The 25,804-nt window shown below is 42.2% G+C and overlaps 1 protein-coding gene across 1 annotated transcript in view; it reads right to left on the bottom strand.

Moving 5' to 3' along the window:
* The window catches only part of mtmr11 (myotubularin related protein 11), a 38,113-nt gene continuing 12,309 nt past the window's right edge, over positions 1-25,804 (bottom strand). The window contains exons 3-17 of the mRNA XM_085292649.1: positions 17,691-17,827; positions 17,461-17,530; positions 16,437-16,576; positions 16,224-16,308; positions 14,383-14,530; positions 13,980-14,067; positions 13,435-13,523; positions 11,972-12,099; positions 9,883-9,961; positions 9,485-9,555; positions 7,608-7,780; positions 7,216-7,386; positions 6,788-7,006; positions 5,854-6,180; positions 1-2,184 (exon numbers count right to left, since the gene is read on the bottom strand). Coding sequence (XP_085148775.1) covers positions 1,732-2,184; positions 5,854-6,180; positions 6,788-7,006; positions 7,216-7,386; positions 7,608-7,780; positions 9,485-9,555; positions 9,883-9,961; positions 11,972-12,099; positions 13,435-13,523; positions 13,980-14,067; positions 14,383-14,530; positions 16,224-16,308; positions 16,437-16,576; positions 17,461-17,530; positions 17,691-17,827 — 2,378 coding nt within the window. The 3' untranslated portion in view covers positions 1-1,731. The remainder of the gene's footprint in view (positions 2,185-5,853; positions 6,181-6,787; positions 7,007-7,215; positions 7,387-7,607; positions 7,781-9,484; positions 9,556-9,882; positions 9,962-11,971; positions 12,100-13,434; positions 13,524-13,979; positions 14,068-14,382; positions 14,531-16,223; positions 16,309-16,436; positions 16,577-17,460; positions 17,531-17,690; positions 17,828-25,804) is intronic.

The following is a 25,804-nucleotide window of genomic DNA, read 5'->3' as shown; positions in this document are numbered from 1 at the left end:
TTACAATCAGAGCTGGTAACACTTCTCTTTTTATTTATCAGGGATCAAAACATGCGAGTACAAAAAAAGAAAAATATGTACATCTGGCAAATGTAAGTACCAAAAACATGAAATGATACAAAGACACAGCAGCAGGTGTGAGCTGAAGATCAAATTAGATCTTCCATGCAACGGGACAACGATGACTTTTTTTCCCCTTTTTCCGCAGAAGACCAGCAAATCCATTGGCATCACACCTGGAAAGCTCTGAAACTGTAGCTGAAGTCAATGCCTTAATATTGACATAATGAATATTTACAGCAATTGAATAATTCATAGTGCTATCAAGTGAGGTACCTTTTGACATGAGAGAAGGCCGGTATCAGACGGACATCTGACAACTGTTATCCTGCGTTTAAAAAGAAAGAAAAACATCCCTTTTAGCAATGGTGCAAATTCATTCATCCGTGGGAATGACGCCAGTGCATCTACTTGACACCCACATCATGCAAACTGTTTGGATTTAAAGGTGCAGGACCAAATACTTCCCTCTGTGCTTTTCAGACAAATCCTTGACCTAAATGCTGACTGCATACTAATACGGCAGCAGGCAAGACGTGAGGAGATCAAATAGAAGGTAAACACAGGAGGAACGGAGCCTCCCTTTACTTCAAACACTGCTACCTTCTCAAGGTACAGAAGTCCAAAAGAGCACAATTATGTTTGGTTTTTTTCACCACCATAAAAATGATGGAAACATTTTCAAATAATACCAACTTTGGTTGAAAATAATCACACGTATCCACATGTCCATTAGCGATCAATACAAACACATATCATACTAAAGCCCTGAAATGATCTTCATCATGCAGGAACTGCAGAAACATCCAGAAAACTCCAGGCTGACATAACACCATAAACTGAATATAGGCCTCTCGCTGCTCCCGAGCAGCGTGCATGTGAGCGGAGAGATATGAGAGCACAGCGGTACCAAAATAGCGCTCATGCCCTAAATTCAACTGGTCGCAGCGCCTGGAGTTAGAAAATGACGGTTTTTGGAAATTATTATTTTCCAAACAATAATTTAATCTTCTATTTGACGTTGACAAACAGCAACAAAGAAAAAATCATTAAGAGTTACCAACTTAAAAAAAAAAAAAAAGTCTTCTGGAGGCATGGAGCCTTAAGGGCACACAGGTCAGAGGTTAAATCCATTGAAACGCTCAAGTGTGTCCATTCTAGATCACGTCCTGAAAAATGCCTGTAGGACCCATCGCTTAACACATTTATCTCCACTCCGCCCTGTCAGTGCAACCCCCCCGTGGATAAGAAGGTAAAAATAGAAACGACAAGCTTTCTGTCTCTTTCTTAAAGGGTGACATCAGGAAGTTTACAAAGAAATAGTCTCGGCGACGGTTTCTGCATACTGTGAGGTGTACTTCCAGCATTCAGCACCTTCAGGCATGACTTTTTTTCTTTGCAATTTAATTAAAGGAATATTTATTCAAATATACAAAAGACTTGTCACATTATTTGATACAGTACACGTGATAAGTAGCAGAGGAAAGAGCTCTTGCACTGATCATTTCATACAGCTTCAGTTCAATGTGGTCCGTCACAATGTCTCTGTTTCTAATCGCCTTATGGACACGTTATTACACGTCTGCTCCTCTCAGTTCGTGGCACCACTGAGGGACATGTCTGTGTCATTTGGTTAGAGTACCCGGTCACGGGGTGGAAAACGGTCAGATCTCAGGAAGCTAGCGAGGGTCCGTTACTCTTAGGCAGCTTGGCGTTACTGGACGCCGAGTAGTATCGCTGGTCAGGATGTGCATCAATCACAGACGAGTGCCCAAACAGGAATGTGTGCTTGCTGCTGCCACCCGTGTCTTTGTGAGCAGGCCTGGATTGTGGAGCAGAGGCGGCGGGAGCGCCCCTGGAGGTGTGTTGGTTGGCCGAGGTAGGGAGGGGTGCTGCTCTGAGAGCGCCTGCGCTCTGAGGCCTCGACGCCGGGAAGAGGAAGGTGCCGTTGTTGGTGTTCTGGTTCAGGTTGGTGTCGGCTCTCCGGGGCTCGGCTGTCACGGCGGGCGGGGTAGGATCCGTGCTGGTGGAGACTTGTTCTAGCTTGTCTTTGAGCTGCTGCACCTCCTGCGCTAGCCTCTCCACAGGGTGGAGGTGGTTGGCAGAGAGGGGGTGAGAGAACGCCTGAGAATAGAAAGCAGAAGAAAGTTTTACTTACGGGACTGCTCAGCAACTTTAATCCAACCTCATCTCAATCTGAAGGTTTCTCATCCTGCATTTTTCTGGGACCAAAACTACAAACTAAAAAGCATGAAAGCAATGATAAGGTATTAAAAACTGCTTTTTAAAAGTGACCTTCATTGTTGCTTTCCATTAATGACACTAACTTGTCCAGAGGAAACTCTTACTGAAAAGATGAGTGGAGAAAATATTTATGTATCAGTATTTCAAGCTGCAGTTGTAAGACATCAGAACATTGTGACCACATCATAGTGCTGTGAAAAAGTAGTCGTCCCCTTTCTAACATCTTATTTTTTGCATATTTGTCATACAGTTTCAGATCAAAACCCCATTTAAAATCATGACATAACCGATTAATCACATTTCTTTGGAAAGCTGAGTTCAGTTTTACAACCTAAAGAAACAACATCAGTGCAGAAAAAAAGTCCCTGATATCTGTCAGTCTGGAAAGGGTCAAAAAGCCATTTCTAAGGCTTTGGGACTCCATTGAATCCCGTTGTCATACACAAATAGAAAACTTGGAACAGTGGTGAACCTTCCCAGGAGTAACCAGCCTACCATAAGTACACCAAGAGCGCATTCAAACTCATCCACGAGGACACAGAAGAACCCAGAATGAAATCTAAAAAACTGTAGGCCTCACTTGCCTCAGTTAAAGTCAGAGGTTATGATTCAACAATAAGAGAGAGACTGGGTGAAAATGGCCTCCAGGGGAGGGTTCAAGGAGAAAACCACCGCTGTCCAAAAAACCTCAAAAAAAGGCTAAAAAACATGTTGATGAAGGACATTGTCCAGGTATCAGTTCATGCTCTGAAGCACAAAAGTACTCGGATTGTGCAGCAGGACAATGATCCAAAACACACCAGCAAGTCTAATCTGAATGGAAAAAAATAAATAAAATGAAGGTTTTGAAGTGGCCTTGTTAAAGTCAGGACATAAATGTGACTGAGATAGTTCGTAAACAGGATGTTCGTGCTGAAAAACCCTCCAATGTGGCTGAAACAATTCTGCAAAGAAGACTGAGCCACCGTTGATCCACAGCGAAAAGACTCGCTGTCAGTTTTTAGAAACACTTGATTGTAGTTGTTGCTGTTAAGGTTTGTTCAACCAGTTAAGTTTAGGGGGCAACTACTTTTTTCCACACAGGCCCAGTAGGTTTGAAAAACCTCATTTTTTACAATCATCATTTAAAAAGTGCATTTTGTATTTACTCCGTTTATCTTTGTGTGACTTTGCGTATCTTTGTTCGATGAACTGAAACATATAAATGTGACAAATATGCAAAAACAAGAAATTGGGACGGTATGTATGAACACACTACTAGTAGGAGTGAAAACATACCAGCATTAGCAGCTGGTTCCAAATAAAATCCAGAATAAACTTGTTCAACATCTGCATCCTACTGTAGGAAAAACCTGCCACAGAGCTGCTACCTGCTGTTGTACAATAACTATGCTGCTAAACTGGGAGGAGCGGAGTGTTGCCTGTTCTTCCTGTCCAGCGAGGTCAGGGTCCAGGCCTCAGGACAAAGGTGTGTCCAGCGCAAAGGCCTCTAAAGATGCCGCAAAGTTTCGAGTGACGGATGCGTTGTTGGTTTTGTATGTTTTTGTCACAAAAACACGTAAAGTATATCAGCAGTACTTTGCATTGAATATGCAGTCTATGGTGAGGGAACGCTTCAAGGTAAGACCTCATGAGCCCTAAAGCCTAGGAACGAATGCTTCCCCCTACCTATAGATACTGACCCAGTTAGAGTGGTTTTCTAGTCAGTCTGAATTTTGTAGTAAGTGTTTTTTTAATTATCCTGAAGTGTGTGTTCTTCAGATAAAAACAGTCCTTGGGTGCTTTGAAAGGCGCTATTTTTTTAAATAAAATGCATTATCATTATTATTATTATTAAAAAACACAGAGACTAACAGGTGTTTGTTTAATACGTGAACTATGCAGACCACAAACACTGAGTAATGCCTGAATGAATCCATGCTTCTAACAAAAGAAAGAAGAGGAACTCGTGTTCCTGAAGGGAACATTCAGCAGTGTGTGAAACAAAACTGTCTCTGAAACCTGAAATGGTTTTTCAGCAGCCTGACAGAATTTCTCCACAGTGCTTTTAAAATAGCTGCAGGCACCCACCCACCCACACGGTGCTCAACTATTCTTAACATCACCATGGGGACGCTGATAGACGCGCTGATGTACAGACATCACAAAGGCTGAACCATGTCCATATTTGGAGCTGCTCATAACTGCTCTGACTAATCTTCGCATCAAAGAGGACGTCATCTACTGAAGGAGCGGAATGGAAGTGAGAGGATGTAACACGGGACACAGGAGTGCAGCGCTCGCGACGGGGGCTTCAGGAAGGTTCACGGGTACCCACGTCCGGGTTTACACACTTAACTTTGATACAGTATAATAATTATACAGAGGACTGAAACTACTGGCATCAAAAAGTTATGCATATATGCCCTAAAATATGCCAAGATTTCAATAATAATAATAGTACAGTAATAGAAAATAAATCATATAATTATATAAATATTTAAATAATAAAATTAGGAGTTATAAAAAAGATGGTAAGATCATTTTATTTTATTTTTTTAATTTCCTTTTACCATTATTAACTTTCATTTAATATTTATGTGTGTATTTATATTTGTATTTGGTTTACATTATTTATTTTTGTTTGACAAATTTACTCCTATTCTTTCTGTTTTTTTCCAAAATTTCTGCTTCATTATGCAAATGAGCGAGGCTGTCATGGAGTAAGCTTTTCACCTACTGGTTGACTGAGCTGGTAATTTATTTCATTTAGTTATTTCATTTTATAAATCAGTTATTTTTGTGTATACGTAGATTACAACTTTTTAAATGTCACCAGCGCTTGAAAAGAAAAACAACAGCCACACCTGACTGGCTGCATTTATTCAGCTGATCACCTTCAGATGTGTTCCAGTTGTTTTGAGTTTGGCATCAATGAACAAACAAGTGCAAAGTTTACCTCATGAGATCATTTGAATGAACGCTCATCAACTGCATGAAGCATAAATAAATAAATAAATAAATATACAAGCAAGATGCAAACAATGTAAAAAAATAATAAAATAATTTATTAAAGTAAAAATGACTAAAAGGTAAAAATAACAGAAACAATATATTATTTAAAAAATAAATAGACTGTAAATAAAGAAAATGGATAAGTCAATGCATAAACATATAGAAACAGAATTAATTATTTATTTATTAATTCCAATAATCATTTTATATTTATATTTTGTAAGATATTAACATGTAATTGAGTCACTCTGAGATGCATTTAAAATTTGGCAGTTTCAGTCCTCCATATCTGAACTAGAATAGTGCAGCTCAAACTGAGTGTTTTATACATTTTCTTTCCTAAACTGACCTTTTAGTTTATATTTACATTATTAATAATATTCTGTTTAATATAGCTGGAAACTTTAAGTGTTAAGCAGAAGACATCATCACATTCAGGACTCTTTGTGGTCTTCATTCGAATGCACAGAGAAACTGCATATGAAGCTTCACTAACAATACCCGCTCATTCTTAATGAATAATTTCTATATGCCTGCATCAGACTGTTGACATACCTGCGCATGGAGCGCCCCGCGCAGGTAGCACTCCCTCCACAGGCCCATGCAGGGGCCCATAAGAAGGGGCAGTAAGGGCTCATAGGGGTCAAGTGGTCCTTGAGGTCCAGACGTAGATGTGAGGGCCTGGGGAAACTCAACTAGAGCCCAAGCTTTCAGCAGTCTCTCCAGGCCAGGCACATTCTCAGAGGACAGCGCCCTCCGGTGGCTCTTTTTGTAAACACCTGAACTGCTGCTGCTGCTGTTGCGCCACGGAAGCAGGTTAGTTGGACAGGAGAAGGTGCCCCGCGAGAGCAGAAACACTGAGCCCGGGACGGCGTCGGTCAGCTGGTGGGCAGATGTCAGAGGTCAGAATCAGGCAAACTGTAACACACCTACAACAGTAATCGTACATTTGAACTGAAAACATTTGGCGGTTTAACTTCCAGTCGCAAGACATTTTCTCTGGGAGCCTGCAGGTTCTACTTTTCCTGGTTAATTCCACTGATTTGCATTTATCTAGATAAAAGTAAAATAATACATCTGTAAACTGAGAAGATAGTTTAAAGGCCATTATGGACAATCAAGACAAGTGAGTTTGAAGTGGCTGCATCTTTAACGAGTACCATAAGCAGGAGCAGTGGTATGACGCAAACATCCAAGTTCTTAAGATATCAGTCTACTAAAAATATGCATGCGAAAACCTCTGCAACAGCTCTTCTTGCACCCTCACACTGGTGGTCTGCTCTTCTTCTCTTCTGCCCTGAAGTTAAACTTGTGTGTTTACAAATTGCTGCTTAGGTAGAATCCAATCTGAAGTCTTAAGTGTCGCTGTCCAACCAAAAGCAAAAATATCCCACACCCATTTCTGCTGATATACTTTAACACAGACTAGACTCTAAACACGGCCACTAGGGGGACGTGTTGCACCATGCAGTAGATGAGCCAGCCTCACCCTGTGTTTGTCGGGGTTGGTGTTGAGGTTGCCGTTGAGCAGCGGTTGGAGCGGAGGAGTCGGGGGCACGGGCTGCGTGAAACGGCTTTGTCTCGGCTTGCTGTACTGCAGGGACCAGTCCCACACCGGGGGCAGTGGAGGGTCAGACGGATCTGTGGAAGAATCTGGATGCAGCACATCTCTCCAGCCGTTGACGGGCGTGTAGCACTGCCCGAGATTCTGAGTATAGCGGAGGTAGGAGGTGTCATTTATTATGAAAATGTCTGTTTTCTGCAGTCTACATCTTCCTACTCATCATCATCATCATTACAATCATCTGGAGAATCAGAGTCAGCATTTGCTGTTCTAACTAATGAGGAGCAACTGCATGTTAATCAATTACTTCACCACTATTTGAACTAATCATTATATAGGGGGGCGTTCAGTACCTGGGAGCGTTTGCATCTCTCTCGCTGGCAGTTTGACAGGAAGGTGGAGAAGAGTGGCAGGTGGACGCTGTCATGCAGTGCCAACAGGAAGTCTTCTGTCAGCTGGAAGCGAGAGGGATACTGGGACCACAGCTGCCAAACGCAGTCCAGGAAGAGCAGGAAGACTGGAGCCTTGAAGGAAAGATCAAGTGAGAGAGCATAGTAAATAAAGTTAGAGCACAAACAGGAAGAGATGAATGAATGATGGAAGTGAGAGACAGAAGGTGAAGGAGGAGGAAACAGAAGCAAAATAAGGGTGAGGGTGGGACTAGGGTTAGAAACCAAGAGCTTTGGAAACTTGTGGCTGTGTTTGTTAGGAGGAAAAATACATGGGTTCAAAAATGGCCGCTCACCTCCTCCTTGTCGTTGTCACGGTGGTAGTTAATGCGGCTGTAGAAGCGGTGCGCGCCCATCACCCACTCCTTCTGCACCAGACCCTGGAAACCATACATTGTCCGACAGTGGGGGTCACACATCACCTGCACCAGGCTGGAGACCACGCAACTCATGTCCCGGTCCTCCACCTCTGTGACGTCAGAACAGGAAGAGCACATGCTGAATGCCGCGCCTTCTATTCGAGTAGCTCACTCAGTCACTGAGCAACAGCAAAAACCAAACAATCCAGCAAGTGATTCATCAATTCTGCTCTTAATGCTCAACTCAGAGTGCAGGAAAACGTTAGCAGACCCAAACTGAGCATGGCTCTGTCGTCCTTTCAGCCTAGCTGGTAGAGAAAGTGAAAGATCAGCAGCAAGCAGTAAACATCCTCAGCTGAAAACGGCCATTGTCTGAGCAATGTAGTGTTACACTGAGCGTGCAACAGGAAGCCAGACCAGATGGTCAGAAATCCGCCAAATGTCTGTAAAATGAGTCAAAATGAAATCTAAAGGAATATTACAAATGATCATCTTCAGACATGCCCCTTTGTTTGATTTGTTTACTTCACGTTCATGCACAGCGTGGCCACAGGCCAACAAAAGTTTAACGTCAGTGGGAGACTAAACAATGAGAACGTCAGGAGTCAGAACAACAACAACACAATCATCCAGTGATTTTCCATCCCACTCAAAGTGGGCCTTTTAGGCAGTTAATGTGCAAGTAAACATGACTGGTCTGGATAAAGTATGCGAGACTGGTCTGTGTTACCTTATTTGACAGAAATAGTTTAGATTTCATGTTTTTCTAAGCATCTGATAAACAAAAACATCTGTTACATTTAAGTAAATAATAATCCTACAACTGCTTTGCTGGGCACTGAAAATTCCTCTGTGGAAGAAAACCATGTCATCTGTTGGCCAGAGCCTGTCTCTGTGAAGCAGAGTCCCAGTCAGGCACGCTGAGGTCACCCTCGCAGCATGCTTGGGTTTACCCGGCCTGCCTAGTAGCGTTTCCTCGTCACCTGAAACGCCTCGCTGCTGAGCGGTGATCAGTTGACAGCTCGGGTCCAAACAAACAAAAGTCAGCACGTTCCTCTTTGCAACACAGAGACGCAACACAGAGACGCACCCCCTCTGCACCTCCTGCCACATAAAGCAACATTAGCCCAGCATCCATCCAGGAGCTTGGTGTGCAGAGGTCTTCTTTCCCACCACAGCAGGGCCCGATTGCACATGCCTGTAAGATTGATCGATCCACGCACACTAAAGACAATGAGTCTTTCAGCTTATTTAACAGAATGTCCTTCAGCTGCAAGCCAAACCATGATTGTGTAACAGTGGAAGGGGGAACGGCATTATCCTTGGTGGGGTGACCAAAACCTCAAACGTTTCTTTACGCAGGGAAAACCTTGCAGAGTCATCTGGCACCTGAATAGAACAAAGTGTCAATAACACCGCATCACACCTATAAATAGCCTTAATGGATCCATGTGCCAACAACAGAAGTTTAAACCAAAAAAGAGATTCAAAAGTCCACCAAAATACAACGTCAGACACAGAATATTTTCCTTGAACTCATTAATTAAACGCTATAATTAACTTAGAAGGCCAATTGCTTTTCTGCTGTCTGACCTCATGTGAAACAACAGTTGCAAGCAGGTGTAACTGTGTCCTTAAAAGCATGTTGCATGGGGGCTTATTGACAGTGTGCATGTAGGCTCAGCGGAGTGTGATTGTCCGTGGTATATGTCTACTCCAAGGTAAGCCCTAATGTGGCATTAATGAGAGGGAAGTGCTGTGAATAATGAATGAACTGAATAATATGAGACGGGCTCTGGAGTCACGTGACTCACCTTGAAGTGCCACAGTCAGGTGACCACCACGAAGCAAGCAGGCTACCTCTGAAGCCTTCCTCAAACAGGACCTGGAGGCAGAGGCAGGTTCGTGACATGCACCAGAATCGGCACATAAGAAATACAGTTACAATACCTAACAAACACAATTTGCATATTGTATATTAGTGTTAGCTATAAAGTTATAAACATAAAATTCAATTTTTAAATGCTGTTAAATGAGGCTTGCAAACTTTCATGGCTTCGATTTGTCTGCAAAATGTTCGTTTTTACAGGACCCTGAACGCAGTTTTTGAATTCTTTAGCCAGCAAACTGTCAAAAAGGCTTCGTTTTGTTAGACTTGTGTCTTCTGTTAGGGATGATATGCACTGCCAGTCTGGCCAATCAGAGCCGTTACCTTGTGTAGTCTAGCCAGTGGGTGCTTTCCAGGGTAGATAACCATTTGTCATCAGGCACCGACATAGATGTGGAGATATCTACAAGTCAAAACAGAAAAAGAGCACCAGATCATATTCAGGCAGCATCATAAATACAAATGCATGAAAGAAGAAATCAATTTCTGCAGTTTGGAGACTGAAGCTTTAAATACCTTTAAAATATTATGTATTCTCATCAATGTCTCACGAATGGTAAATGGCCTGTATTTATATAGCGCTTTACTAGTCCCTAAGGACCCCAAAGTGCTTTACATATCCAGTCATCCACCCATTCACACACTGATGATGGCAGCTACATTGTAGCCACAGCCACCCTGGGGCGCACTGACAATTTTCTCCCTAAAAGTGTAAAACGCACATAAATGCAAATGAACGGCCGGCTAAGACGATCCTCAGTTCAGACTAATTTTCTAATCTAGTTGTGGTGAAGATGTACCAGAGTTTTCATTTCTACAGAATAATCCTCTGGACTGTGAAACACTCGCACACAACGAGACAAAACACTGAGGTGACAAACGTGTGTAGTACTGTGACCTTTACACACTGTTCCTGTGTGTGTGTGTGTGTGTGTGTGTGTGTGTGTGTGTGTGTGTGTGTGTGTGTGTGTGTGTGTGTGTGTGTGTGTATGTTTGTGAGTGTGTGTGAGTCAGACAGAGAGACAGTTAGAAAGATGGCTCAGCATTTCCAGTAGTTTGAGACCACTCTGGCCTCTGGCCACTCTGCTCTTAAGTGGAATGTGCTGCCTGTGCTCATATGACAAAAGCACCAGTAAGAGCCGTCTCACAAAGAGTGTTGTGATCTGAGCAGGAATGCCCCGAACAACTATTTAAAACAGGAGAGAATGATCTGGAAACACATGACTTTAACTAAACTAAAGCAGATCACGTCAGGGTGTGATTTAAATCAAAAGACTGTTCAGGAAGTAGGAGAAATGCAGAAGCTTAACACGGAAATTCCATAGACTGCTTAGAAAAGATAGATGAAGCATTTTCTGCTCTGAATCAGAAGTGACAAACAAGAACTCACCGAGACATGACTTGTTAAATTCAAGGTGAATAAAGCTTCATCTCCAATCTGCTTCAAAATGGGGCCATAATTTATGAAATGATAATCACGTATCAAATAAGTCTTTAACCTCCTAGGACCTGGCGTCCACATATGTGGACATCACATTTTGGGTTATTTGGACCAGCGGTCCCCAACCCCCGGGCCTCGGACCGGTACCGGTCCGTGAGTCGTTTGGTACCGGGCTGTGAGAGTTGAGGCTCAGGTGTGAAATGTCTGGTTTTCAGGGTTTTTATTGGTTTTCAGCGTTATTTTGTTATAGTTTTTATCATTAACTCGGTTTTCCTGGGTCTTTTCACGTGTGTTATGAATAAATCTTCTTTTTTTCGGTACCGGTACTAGTTTTATTTTGTTGTATTTATCCGCGACACCTTAAAGGCCGGTCCATGAAAATATTGTCGGGCATAAACCGGTCCGTGGCACAAAAAAGGTTGGGGACCGCTGATTTAGACCAAAAGTCTTAGGAGGTTAAAGCAGCAACTGAGAACTCTTTAGAAAATTAGTTACTGAAGTCACAAAAGAAGTGACTCCCAGACTTCTATACAATCCATCCTCTTCTGCTTATCCTTTTCAGGGTTGCTGGCGGGTACATCCTGGACAGGTCATCAGTGTGTGGCAGGGCTAACACATATGCACAAACAACCATTCTCACTTACATTCCTATCCTCACTAACTGCATGTCTTTAGACTGTGGGAGGAAGCCAGAGTACCCAGAAAGAACCCACACAAACAAGGGGGGAACAAGCACGCCAGATGGAGGAATTGAACTCAGGACCTTCTTGCTGTGAGGCAACAGTGCTAACCACTGTTCCCACTGTGCTAAATATTGTCCCTTTTTTGACCCTTCAGACCACACACCTGTCCTGACAGAGGTTTATATGAGCAGCGGATTATCAATAACGGCAGTTGTGATGCCTCCTTTCTCCTCTCTGTGCTGTGTGTAAACACACATTCAGGTGTGGACGTGTGCGTTTCTGTCCTTACCTCCCAGACAAAGGGCGCGCAGGCGGCTGTGTGCCAGCTGGATGTCGGCAGGCGAGGGCAGCTCCTCGCCCAGCTCCACCACCACACACAAAGAGGACTGGCAACCAAACAGGATCATCTCCAGGTTTCTACACAAGAGCACATCCAGCTGTTAACGAATGGCAACGAGCCTGCCGTACTTTGTGAAACATTTGTCACTGGCAGTGTAACATTTGTAAGCAAGCTGATATCGCTTTACATCATTGATGAGATTCACTTTTTCCCAAAAAAAAAAAACCTGAATGAATCATTTCTGAGCAATAAAGTAACCAAAAATATAGCAAAACGATACTAATTAAAACTCTTTTATGCAAATCTATATGCAGATATTTTTTCAGAAAGTGTGAAAAATCTTGCAGTTACTTCATGGTTTCAGCTATCCCCTCTTTCAGCAGCAGGCCGCTGGGACAAAAGGCTTCTACATACTGGAACATACAGAGCTCACAGGTCAGAGACTGAGGACTCAAGGGGCTTTAAAAATAGTTATTAAAATCTTAAAATCTCATAAGTTCTCTTAGGCCTACGGGAGAGCAGTTAGCTCAGATATTTGTCTGACACAGTGATGGGGGTGTCCACACTGGTACGTTGTACTAAAGCTGTTGAGCATTTAATAAGGTGTCCATGGCGCTTCATTCATGCATAAAAACAAATGTCTATCAGCTGAATAATCAAGGAGGCAGAAAACTGAAATAATACACGCAAAATAATGAAACTGACCAGTGATGCATGCCAATTCATTCCCCGAATCCTACATGACACCGTGTAATTTTCTGTGCCGTGGAATTCAAACCCACAACATAACATATGGATATAAATCTATGAAATGGCCCTTTGGGAAGCAAAGGTGCAAAGCAGACTATTATTTCCCCAGAAAGAAGGAACTGGTTCAAATGTCGTTTCAGCTTGGAGGGAAAAGTTGTACTGATTTTGCCAAAAGCTTCGCAGTTAATACTGAAAAATGACAGTTGGTGTAAAATGATTCTGCAACATATTCTGACCTCACACGTTAAACTGCAGCCTCGTGCTTCTTTCACGATTTGCAATATTCACCTCAAAGTGTTCTGTTTCTCTCATTCGTTCTTTGTGTTCATCGATAGATTTTCTCGGGTGATAGAAATAAATGCACACAGGTGAGTTAAAGCAGAAGAAGGTTTTAAAATTATGAATCTGAGCATCTTCAAATGTAAATGTATCTAACAAGCCATGTGCAGACACTTTCATAAGTCTGTGAACCAAGTCTTCTTAGTCTGCATCTTCATTCTGGACTAAAGCTTAGGATCTGGAGTCCAGCAGACGACCTGTTATTACTTTACTGTAACCTGTACTTTGCTGTGTGAAAGTTGCACCCTACAGCTCAGACTCAAGTGCGGGTGGTCAAATGTTGATGCACTAGAATCCATTTGCAAAGCATTGAACACACACACCTGATGTCATCTTTCTCATGGTAGATGTTATTCTGGAAGCTGGCCATTCGCAGTAGATCACTGCCTCTGGGATGTCGCCAACACCAGCGCTGTGACACAAAACAGTTTCACCCTCTTTAATAACACGCTCTTACTGCAGCATTCATCTTATAATTAGTCTCGCTGGAATGATAATAAGCAGCGAATACAGACACATGATTGCAGCTCAGAGATCATTCTGACATAATATATTAAAGACACTTGGGAAACAGGCACCAAGTCTGAGGAACTTCTGTTTTTTTCATTTGAGTTGCAAGAAAAGTTTTAAATGTTTCTCAAGGCAGGAAGATATCTGTGAAAATAGTGCTTCTGGGTGCTTTCTTGAGTTCTTGGACACAAATGTGGAATATTGTAACAGCATCCCCACAGCCCAGCTCTGCATGTGTTTGCAAAAAATCCAGCTGAATATTTTCTGAAGCATATACTTCCAAACACTTCCTAGAAATTGGTGAATCACAAATGGCAAAGTGTTAATTTAAAACAAAACATGACTCCAGAACACTCACAGGGATGCGTCCTTCATTGAAGTGGGCGAAGCTTTTCTTCAGCTCGGTGTCTAAAACCTTCTGTGGGACCACGATGAAGCGAGGCAGGCTGACAGGAAGCAGAAAAAAAGTGCTCAGTTCTATTGACGAGATATAAATAGCAAATTTACAACAGCAGTGGAAGATGTATGAGTCACTGCATATAAAAAAAAAAATGTAAAAAACTTAGAGCACCATCTTTTAAGGCGTTAGTGCCGTGGAATCTTTCTCTTATCGAGGACGAGCAACATTCCTGAAATGTGCTGCTTTGCATACTAAAGAGGGGATTGGTGTTAAATCTGATATAACACTGACAGACATTCTATGTGTTTTATTACATTGCATACCTGGTTAGTGTTATGTGTGGTTACACTTGTGAATTTACCTGGTTGACATTTCAAAGCGGTCATTGACTGAGCTGACCCTCCAGCTAGTGGCTCCACAGCGTTCCAGCTCCTGCTCCCAGTCCGAGGCAGATTCAAACCAGTTCATGTGGGCGTCTCGGCGACGGTTGCTTAGAAACTGCTTCATTTCTGTAGGCGGGAAGTGATTGAAACACTCGTTTTGATGCTCGCGGCACTTTAAAGGTGCAAGATCAGGTGCAGTGTGATAATACTGTGACTGCTTTGAATCGTATTTTATACAAACACAACACTATTCATTTTAAAGGCAGGATTTAAACCTAATCTTAATGGGAGTCCAGCAGTGAAGCTAATTATAATTTTACTGTTTAGCTTCTCTGGTATAAGTTTTTGCCTTTTTTATCGTGATATAAAGACCGGGCAGAAACAGAATTTTAAAAAGCACTGGCTGCTCAGCAAGCAGGCACGGCTTCTTAAGAAATCTATTCTGAGCTTTTGCATCCTTTTCCAACAAAACTCTTTTTGGAGGACAGGAGAAACTATTTCTCTGGGTCAGCCGTGGGAAAAAACTTGGGATGCCTGGGACACATTTCTCTGTACGAAGCTGAATAATATCATAAAGCTTGGTGGAGACACGGCGCATGGGCAAAGAGAGCGACCGTTTCATGTTGGTGTCAAACAGAGCGTGGACGCTGGCAGAGGTGAAGCTCTTCTTGTATTATTCAAAACACAAAGAACTGACCACACACTGGACACACTTGACCCATAGGGCGGAGGTGAACTGTAGGTCATCTAATGACTTGTTTCAGAGGGGGGCTTGCATTATTTATCCAAGAACTGGCATTCATCCTCAGCCTGGCCAGCCTAGCGTAGCTTGAATGTAGCACACTAAGCATACTATACTGCAGAGACAGGCTCAAATGTCCCTATATGGAGGGCGGGTGTTTAGAGCAGGCCTTTATTAACGACATGTGAATTGTGGCTCGTTTGCATTTGAAGCTGAGAAGCTTAATTAAGAAAAAAAAAGGGGAAAGAACATAAAACAAGGTTTAATCTTTCCCACAGCCACACTTTAAATCATTGTTAACATAAACTTCTGCTGAATCCGATGAAAGATTGCCTCACATATGTTTTCAGAGAGAGTATTTTTACTGTGGCATCACAGAGGGGAGTGTTTTTAATCTCGCCAGCCACAGAGGATGTGAGTGTTATGTGTCATTATGGTCTGAACAGAAACCATTAAGGTTCTGGGTTCATTTTCGTCCCACTTTTAGGATCTGCAACATCACATTCGGATGATGGAAATCGACAGGAGCAAAAAATTTAAAAAAAAAAATGATAATGAGCTGAAGTCACAGGAGGGAAATGATAAAGTGTGATCACAGCTTAAGTACATTCTGTTTCGGGAGCTGGAATGGGTGAGAACCACACTTAGTCATGTGCTGTGCTTTAAATCTGTACAAGTGTGTCCTAACACATTCCTGCAGGGTTTCTGATTCACGACAGCATGTGATTCTCACTTTAACTGAGCTGTTGTTCCTATGAATATTCATTAGAGCTAAAATATGCACAGAATGATAGACAGATTGTAATAAATACTTTAGATCATTGACTCGCAGTCATTTTAATATCATTACCATCCCAGCAGGCACACATGAGGCAGCAGTGCCCCAAGAAGCATTTCTGTGGCTGCATCCATACGGACGAGAACAAAACAAAGTAAGCTCAAAAGCACGAGTGTTATTAAACGGCTCCTGGGAGAGCCAACGGTTAACAGAATGACAGACAGGCTGCAATGGTGGAGATAAGATACCGTCTCTGTGCCAGGAAAGGAGTGGCCAGCTGTATACTTTAATCTACTCACCTACACTGCCGAGGGCGGCGTTCTGGAAAGATAACACAGACCCTGGTTTGGGAGGCTGGTAGGTCTTAGCGATGCTGTAGGTCATCTGAGGAGGGAAACCACAGGGAGTGCATCAACATGACAAAGGTCGTCAGCTTTCACCACAGTGTCTGATCACTGGGCTGTGGCATAGATCAGCTTCTCTAGGGATACATGCTTAGGCTAAGGAGACACCTCTTGGACTTGTGACTCAGGAGTGAGGCGGTCAAAAAGGAAGCAGACGACTCGCATGTCCCTGCAGTAAAGCACCAGCTCCTCCGGAGTGAACTTCAGCGAGGAGTTTGGTGTCACCAGCTTGGTCCTGTTTGGGCCCACTGAAACACAAGAGCAAAGTTACATTTTAGATTCATAGACGACTCCAGAGCCCAGCGGAGTCCTGGAGTACAGAGTTTTAAATCAGCCTGCAAACTGAAATAAAACTTTAAATATTATTTGAGAAGCAAGGTATGTGAAAAGATGTCTCACTTTATTAAAACAGTGGTAGTGATGGTAGTCCATCAGACTGCACCAGTATGAGAGCACCAGAATCGCCAGGAAACTCAACTTTCAAAATAAGAGTGGATTATCCACTGATGATAAATCAAAAATATAAAACGTGTCCAATACTCTACATATAATCCCTGTGAGCCCTTATACAGTTATGTCAGGTACATAGCTGTGTGGCTGTGAGCACAACAGTCCTCCCCACCTTCTATTCCAGGCTAGGCTTTGTGAGGGGCAGCCAATCAGCTGACTTAAACAGAGGGGGCTCTGTTTGAAGGGAGAGGAACAAATGCTGCTTGTTTGAGACAGAGCATGAACTGAGGGGCTGCAGCAAGGCTCAGTGAATGATAAATAAGGATTATTGTGAGTTGCGATACACGCAAAGACTTTGTGTACCAGGATGAAAGCATGAACCTGGAAATGAGCATCATCAGTCCCCTTTTGAATCAAAGACAATTTTTTTGTGAACTTCCTGACAGCGATACTGATATAAAGAAATATCTCAGTTAACAATCTGCACATTATCAGACTGTTCTTTGAACTTATTTTTAGTAACCTTTGCGTCATCGTGTTCACAGTAAGTGACATGATAGACAATTTATCTATCCGGTGACTGGAAGTCGTAAAAAGGCAATAATTTACCAAGTAAACATCAATCAATAGCATGAATGGAAATGCTTTTGGAAGCCATGAGTAAAAAGGAAGTTTTACTCACCAACAACAACTTTCTCTATAGATGCCAAAGCCACATCGTGGTCTCCTAGTAGCACTGGGTCTGCATTGTCCTGCGTCATAAATATCATTCAAAGAAATAAAGTTCCCATGATGTCAGATGCACTTTATACATTTTCAAGGGTCATTCTTTTAAAACAGAAGATAGAAACACACTGTTAACACAAACATCTGTATGTTTTAGTGTTTATTCAGTGCAGCGTAGGGACTCACGTCAGGTTTGGGACTGTCCTGGGGCACAAAGGCCACTCTGAAGTGAGTACAGAAGAGGGTCCCAGACAGCCAGCCTCTTCCTTCCCTGGCAGTCAACTTCTTCCTCACCATAACAGCTCTCTGAAGTACACACTCGCCTAAAGAGGACATGTGGCACAAGTGTTATAAGAATTCATCAACGATACACATCAGGCAGAAGTTTCAATATTGCACATGTCTAACCATGACTGTGTCCTCTCCTGCACATAACAGGAAGTATACAAAAGATAAACAAGAAGTATGAAAGAGAGTGGGCTGCAGGGAGTGGGTGTAACAACATCCTTAAACCACAAGTTACGTCCTTGAATTGTTGCAAGTCCTTGACTGGATGGACAGAGAAGAGCAACGAATGCAGCGACGCTGTACTGAACCCTGCAAAGCCTGAACCATGAAATAGCCACTTTTTTTTTTAAACCAAAGTGTTTATTGAACATTCTGACAAATCAAAAAAAGAAAAGAAATGAAATATGAATTTGCATATATGAGTTTTAAGTTGTATCGCTTTTGGTACATCTGAGATTTTGGTTCAATTTATTGGTTAAAAAAAAAAGTGGGAAAAAATGAGGCAGATTTTTTTTTCCAAGCACATAAACAATCATTTTAACCACAGGTATGGCCCGGCATTACCAAAGCAATTTTCTTTAAAAATCTATTTCTGCTCAAATAACACAAAACAATTGTCCAGAGGTCATCTGCAAAGGTTATTTGCAGATGACCTGCAAGAGAAAGCGCTTGGGAGCACAGGAAGTGATGGTGTTTGAATATCATCGACAGGTCAAGCAAATCCAAGTAAACAGTACTATTATTACCACAATATACAACTGCAAGTGTGTGCTGTGGATACCTTTATTCCCTTTAAAGAAGACAAATTACACACACTCACAATTTAACATTTTAATTGTGTGTGATAACGTAGATACCTGTGTGTGTCTGTGTGTACTCAGCTCAAACTGTTTTCCAACATGGCCGCGGTACAGTAAGTTACTGTCAAGTTGCTGTTTTGAACATGTTGCCTCCAACATTTGTTACTGTGTGCAGTACGATGAGCTGCTATATTTATCTGATGCTGTGAAATGCAATTATAGAGGCTGTTAATGTGATTTTGGGGCATTTAGGTTTTGTATGAAAATCTGAAAGAAACACGACCTGCTTCAAAGGGTAGTGCATCCAAACAGAAGCAGCAAGATTTTTTGCTAGACTGCAAATGTCTAAGATAATGTGATGACCACAAGTTTTAGAAAAGAAAAGAAAAGACCTGCAAAGCCTACAAAACTGCCTTCACCTGACAGTACGATCAAAAGAAGACACCACAGGGGCTTTTTTTTTATTTTTATTTAAACAGATATGAATATAGGTGCATCCTGAAATAGCAGTGTGTCAAAAATGTTTAAAACTCAGATCTACAATTTGAGGGAATCTTTGGTGGCAGCCTAAATCTCTGTATGTGTAGACTAACTGTTGGCTTCCATGCACACACACACACACACACACACACACGGAAAGTCTGGAACTTTCACTCGATTATCTGAAAATAACAGTAGAGTCAGAGCTCTGAGTCACTACAATATTTCACAAACACTTGAATTCTTTCACAACAACAATGAGATTCATTTCAAAATGGTTTTCCATCCATTCTCTTCTTTGCTTTGTGAAACTTTCAAGAACAAGATGATGAACAATAGAGCTGAAACAAGTGTGTGCAGCGATTTTCTCAGCCCAAAAGAAAAAGCGAATACAAAGATGGGGCGGTGCATGTTTTGGCTGTTGGCTATGGTCACATGATTGAACTTCACTGGTTGCTTGAACTAAGCCAAAGTACTTAAACATGTTTGACTTGACTTCAGAACTCTGATCGTTGTAGCCATTTTGTCCTTTACACGATCAGGACGAGAAGCTTGAACTACATCAGAAAACCTTCTGCATTTTTACTGCATCACTGGACAAGTCGTTCAGTGCAACACAGACAAAAAGTCTGCAGGAATCATCCCAGGAAAGAACGTTTTTCCAGCTTTGATAACACATAACATCCTAAACAGCGTACTTATGTGTGCTAGTAATCCTGTTAAGAATGTCTCTGGGTAAATGGAAAGAAAGAAAAGAAGCGTCTGAAATTCCAGGACAAAGTTCCAAAAACAAAACTTTTCACCCACAAAAGTCTTTCACACACAAACACAGATGTGCAGAAACACTAAGAGAACACAAAAGAAGAACAAAGGAAAACCATTACACACACACACACACACACACACACACACACACACACAGCAGTGAGGTAACAGTCTACCACAGGAACACAAAGCCTCTGCCAGTTAGACTGTGGGTTTCCATAGCAACAGGGTCTGGGCTTGGGTAGACGTGGAGAAAATGGCCTTTTTGTCCATGACAAAGCAAATGTTTTCATTTCATTCAAAAGACAATTTAAAAAAAAAAAAAAGATGGGGGAAGACCAAACTGAAAAAAGAAAAACGTGCTGAGGAAACACTGAATTCCTTCTCAGGATAATGAAAGAACTGCAATAACACGGCCCTGATATGAAAAATGACAGCGGAGATGTTGGCTGTGTTTAATGAATGTTTTGGAGCATACCAAAGTACAAACAGGAAACGGACATTTCTTTTCCCTTGCACATAAAACCCTCATTTATGCCGCGAGAGAAAGAAAAAGAAGACAAGCCATAATTTGCTGATTGCGCAAGAGGAGCTTAAATCTTTGAGTATGCCCTGTGATTATGCTTATGCCCTTTAGCCTTTAAAAGCATCCATTAAAAACCCTCTAGGCTGGGCTTATCAATTAAACCCAACCACACATGACCCAGCTACAGAGATTTAGGATTCTTTGGGCAGTGAACACGAGTCTTTAAAAGAGACAATCTGGGGTTTTGCATGCCTCTTTTTAATATCACTCCGGGGAGCAGCAGAGCCGAAAACATTCGTGTAGCTGGCAGATTTGAGACGCCTGCAGAGAAAGGAGAAGAATTTGCATTCTCTATTGAGATTTAAAAAGTTTGTGTAAGCAGGTGATTCATCCCAGCATGAGTCAGCTAGACAAGGGAAGGTGTTTATGAGACAGTTTAATCCAGTAGTCTTTTATGCTCTTCCTGAATAGCTCCAGGTACAGTTTTACAACTGCTGTAACAACTTGTAGCAACTTTTATGTTTTTTAGAAGTACAAAATTCATCAATTTACATTAAAAATTACAAATCATTATTATCGGTATTGGATACTTAGGGGATTTTGTGTGGTTTGCTGAAAACTTTCATTCAGTCTGTAACAGTTTATACAAGCCAAGGAAAGAGTCGATGTAAGTAACAAATGTCGTAAAAGAACAGTTAAACCTGGGTTCAGACCTTCGACTTAACCAGCTTGAAGTCTAATCACATAAAACTGAAGACATAAAAACATAATTCAACAAGCTGGCAGCGACAATTAATGAGTATCCTGTTAGTGCTATGGACAGTTGTCAAGTTGTCTGTGAGTGAGTGATGCATAACTACTGAAAGGAAAGGCAAAAAATACTTGCAAAACTAGTGCGGTGTCATGGTGGTCATGCATCCATGCATCCATCAATCCTCCCAGAACTGAAAATTATGCTACAGTAGTGCCGTAAAGTAAGTACCACAGACTCAACTGTTAAAATGTCCAACTTTAGCATTAAAAGTCAGGTTTACAGCAGGTTAAAAAAGAAAAACTGTTTTCACTTCTATGGATAGTTTCTCCCTAACACACAGAAAGCTGTAGCTCATTACTGTCTGTTAGGTCTCATCTCCACTAATTAGAGTCCCCCAACTCGACCTCTGCATTTTCCATGATAGTAGTGCCTATGAAAGCAGGATATTTTTTTAAATGGAAAAGTTTGGTTAGTGTAGGTATTGATGAAATTATAGTATTGTATTAGTCTCTTAGCACTAATCTGTTGTATTCACCCAGTTTACTGAGTGAGGCCTGAGCTGGATCCTTTCAGTGCTAAGACTTAAAAATCCATCCTGGGCTCCTCGTGATGTCTCCAAGACTGAGAGCAAAAACTAGAAAACTAGGAGGGGAAACTAATTTCATATGCTTCTACCTGCAACCCGATTCCTTCGATAGCAATATCTCATTATTGTTGCTGACGGTGGAACAAAAGCTTCGCATTCTGGCTCAAGTCGATCTTCAAAATGAAGGTTCAGCACAAACATGCCAGTCCAGCTCACTTTTCACCTTGGCATCCCAAATGAATGAATGAGATCCTCGGATACATAAAACTCCTCCGCCTGAGGCAGCATCTTTTGCCACTCCGCTCCACCCTTTTTTCTTTTTTTTTTTTCCTCCATCAACTGGTTTCGTAAAATTGAAATTCCCAGAAAGAAAGTCAGACAGAGATGGAAACAGACTATAAAGAGTTGAAACTCTGCCAGGTGTCAGGCCAGCTGTGCGTCATGTAACAGACAAATATCATTAAAACTGTTTGATGGCAACAGCAGCTTTACACATTCCAGGTGAATTAGTCTTTGAAAACATTACAGGAGGAAGAGCTCACCAAAACAAAATGTTGGGTTGGAGTTTGGACGCTCAAGGCCAGTACATATTCAATAACTCAGACTATTCTCAGAGCAGAAAAACATTCAGTCCAAACAGGAAACAGTTTTTGACTGTCAGGATTTCTCACATTGTTGACTGAGTACAGGATGTGTTACTTTAGCAGCATACGGGGCTTTCCTTCACGCTAACTTCAGTTTAGATGAGAGAGAACGACGTGGAGGATGAGAAAATACAGCTGAGATGCATGTGAACCATGTGTGTTTTATTTGTTTCCATGCACATTTGTTTCTCATTTTCAGCTAGACGCATGCAGAGTGAAAGGTTTCTGTCCTCTTGAACCAACAGGGAGGATAAGCTCAGGTTTGGAAACAGTGGTATCCGTACTGACAAAGAAAATACTGGACACAGAAACAATCCTCAGCCTCCCAGTGTCAGAAAACTTCCTGTTCCATGTGATAATGTGATAGTGATCGTGTCTATCAAGGTGAAAAATCCTTTTATTTTTTTAACTGTTTTACTGAGACATCCATCTAAAGCAACGAACACAAAGAAAATTTAATACCTTTCTCAACATCGAGATCGAAACCCAAGTATGCAAATATCGATGCTGAGGTCTCTTGTCCATCAATCAACAAGCTGTAAAGCTGGTTGACAGCCTTTAAATCCCACAGTAACATTAGACTCTGGAAAGAGGGGATTGTGAAGATGCTCTGAAGGGGGTCCTGGCCTCTTGGCTTTGTGTGTGAATGGACAGTATCTCCCCCCTTCCCCAGTCACAGCATTGAAGCGGTACATGATCTACCTATGGCTGCTGAGCTGTCCTGACCCGTTTAGGCCTCCTGCAGGCCGGCTCGGTTTCTGAGGTCCTGTGTCCTGGTGTCACATGAGAACACCATCGATGTCTCATGCTGCCCTTTAACTACTGACAGAACAAGACAATGTCTGCAAATATATTTTGGATTCCACAAACTGCTTTTTCAGCTCATCAATGCGTCTGGCTTGAGAGGACACATATTTAAGACCCTTTTTAATCACAGCTTGAGACGGGCTACAAAGTAACAAAAACATCACTGTGCTGGTGGCACGAGACCCAATGAGACGGTTTTAACATGAGGAGGGTTGACAAATGAGCCATTCTTCTGAAGAGTGTCTGCATGTATGCATTCAAGCAGGGAGAGAGAAAGAGCGAGTCGACGGGTGCAACGTGAGCCCCTTCACTCAGATCGGTAACACTAACTCGTGATTTCTTTGTGTCTGAAAGTCAACTTGTTCTCACAAATTGCCTCAACACTTTCTCTACAGAGGATAAATTCCCCTGCCTGAAATCGAAGTCTGTAGTTTTAGGACAGAAAATTTAGATCTCAACAGAAAAAGAAAAAAAATCATGACAAGGCTCCAAATACACATCTGACTTCTGTCTATTAATATAAGGCAGGTTCTTGTGGACAGCTGTGTTCCTAATCTGGCTGGAATGAAGGTGGAGAAGGAGAAGAAAGACTTCAGAGAACAGTAAGATGCTGTTGGAGAAGGAGATGAAGTTTAAAGCCAGCAGGGGAAAAAATGTGCAGGAGAGACTTTCGACATTTCACAGTGAAATGCTAACGGCTAAGAATAGACTTTGCACTTGTGTGCGCGTGCGTGCACATGTGTGCCGTCAACCATTTGCAGTGTCCGGTGAGTGTTTGCTGAAAACACACTCACTGCTGGAAAACAAATTATGCTGGCTAGATAAATTAAGGAAGTGTGTGTCTTTAAAAAAAAAGATAAAACAATGCGTTGTGTTTGTGTGTAAGGTCAGTCAGTGGAAGCGCACAAAGTCACCGGACACCATCAGGAACACCTGGCTAGTGCAGGGTTGGACCCCCTTTTACCTTCACAGCTACTTTAGTTCTCGTGGCACTGATTCAACAACGTTCTGGAAATATTTATCAGAGGTTTTGCTCCATGTTGGCATGACAGCATCACACAGTTGCTGCAGATTTGCTGGCTGCACATCCGTGATGTGAATCTCATGTTCCATCCCAAAGGTGCTCTGTTGGACTGAGATCCAGTGACTGGGGAGGCCATTTGAGCACAGTGAACTTACTGGCATGTTCAATGAACCATTTTGAGATGGTCCGAGCTTCGTGACATGGCACTTTACCTCCTAGATGCAGCTATTAGGCTGTCTTGTTTAAATTATGCTTAAATGGTAATAACGGGCCCAAAGTGTGCCATGAAAATATCCCAGACACCACCAGCAGCAGCCTGAACCACTGATACCCGGATGGATCCATGCTTTCATCATCTGAATGTCGCAGCACAAATTGAGACTCATCAGATCAGTCCACGTTTTACCATCTTAGTGGTAGCCTCAGTTTCCTGTTCTTAGCTGGCAGGACTGGTCTTCTGCTACTGTAGCCTGTCCGCCGTATTCAGAGATGCTCTTCTCCATACTTTTATAAGAAGTGATTGTTTGAGTTACTGTTACCTTCCTATCAGCTGAAAGCAGTCTTGATATCCACTTTTGACCTCTGGCATCAATAAGTGATTAGAGAACTGCTGCTCACCGACCATTTTCTCTTCTTCTGACTATCCTCTGTAAACAAGATGGTTGTCTGGGAAAATCCCAGTAGTTCAGCAGTTTCTGAAATACTCAGACCTGCCCCTCTGGCACCAGCAACCACACCACGTTTAAAGTCTCTTAAATCACCTATATTCCTCATTCTGACGTTCAGTTTGAACCTCAGCAGGTCCTCATTTTCCACAGTGATGCATGCACACACACAAGACTAAAAGAAGACTTATATAAAACCTTTCACTGCTATCAGACCAGCACAAATGAGTTGTCAAACCACACCTATATTCAACTGCAACCTTTACACTGACCTCATTTACACACCAGTTTCATGGTCACTTCCACCTGATCAGCTGTCCCCAAGGCCCCACTTGGTCACAGTGACACACATATACAGGAAACAATAAAAGAGAAAATAGGGTTGGTGCAGTATTTAATATGTGTTTATACTCAGGATAAATATACTTTTATACTAGCAGTTACACATAGGTTAAAAAGTACTTGATAGGGGTTTAAGTTTATTAGACCTGTGGTTCAGGTCAATGCGCTCTGTAGGGCAATTGCTGCTGTTAGCTTTAGCAGCTTTGTTATCGCGCCTTTGAAAAATAAAAGGAGCAAAATGACAAAAACCGAGAAGAATTGGACAAAACATTCCACACACACTGAACCTGAAAAGGGTCAAATAGGATTCCTGACCTCATAAACTCCCAAACAGCTCACACATGCAAACACATTTCTACTCAGTCTGCTCTGGGATGCTGAGCTGGGAGAAGCTGCTGATACGCAGCGTTAAAGATTAGCCTGCGTCAGATCAAGGAACTGTGGTCTGCTGCCATTCTTGTGGAAACCTCCAGTGCTGACACAAGAATATGAGCAGGCCTTGGCTCAGCGAATAACCCACACTGTATACCGGCAGTCCTGCACTGGTCAGCAGATTATCCCTCGGGAAGAGGCTTGACCCCTGGTAAACCTAGAAGGCTAAATTCTCTCCACAGCAGGA

This window comes from Mchenga conophoros, linkage group LG11, assembly GCF_057382185.1.
Source record: "Mchenga conophoros isolate Kocher_MC1m ecotype Shallow Benthic linkage group LG11, M_conophoros_male_GT1.1, whole genome shotgun sequence".
NCBI classification, from domain to species: domain Eukaryota; kingdom Metazoa; phylum Chordata; class Actinopteri; order Cichliformes; family Cichlidae; genus Mchenga; species Mchenga conophoros.
This window is presented reverse-complemented; position numbering and strand designations above follow the sequence as displayed.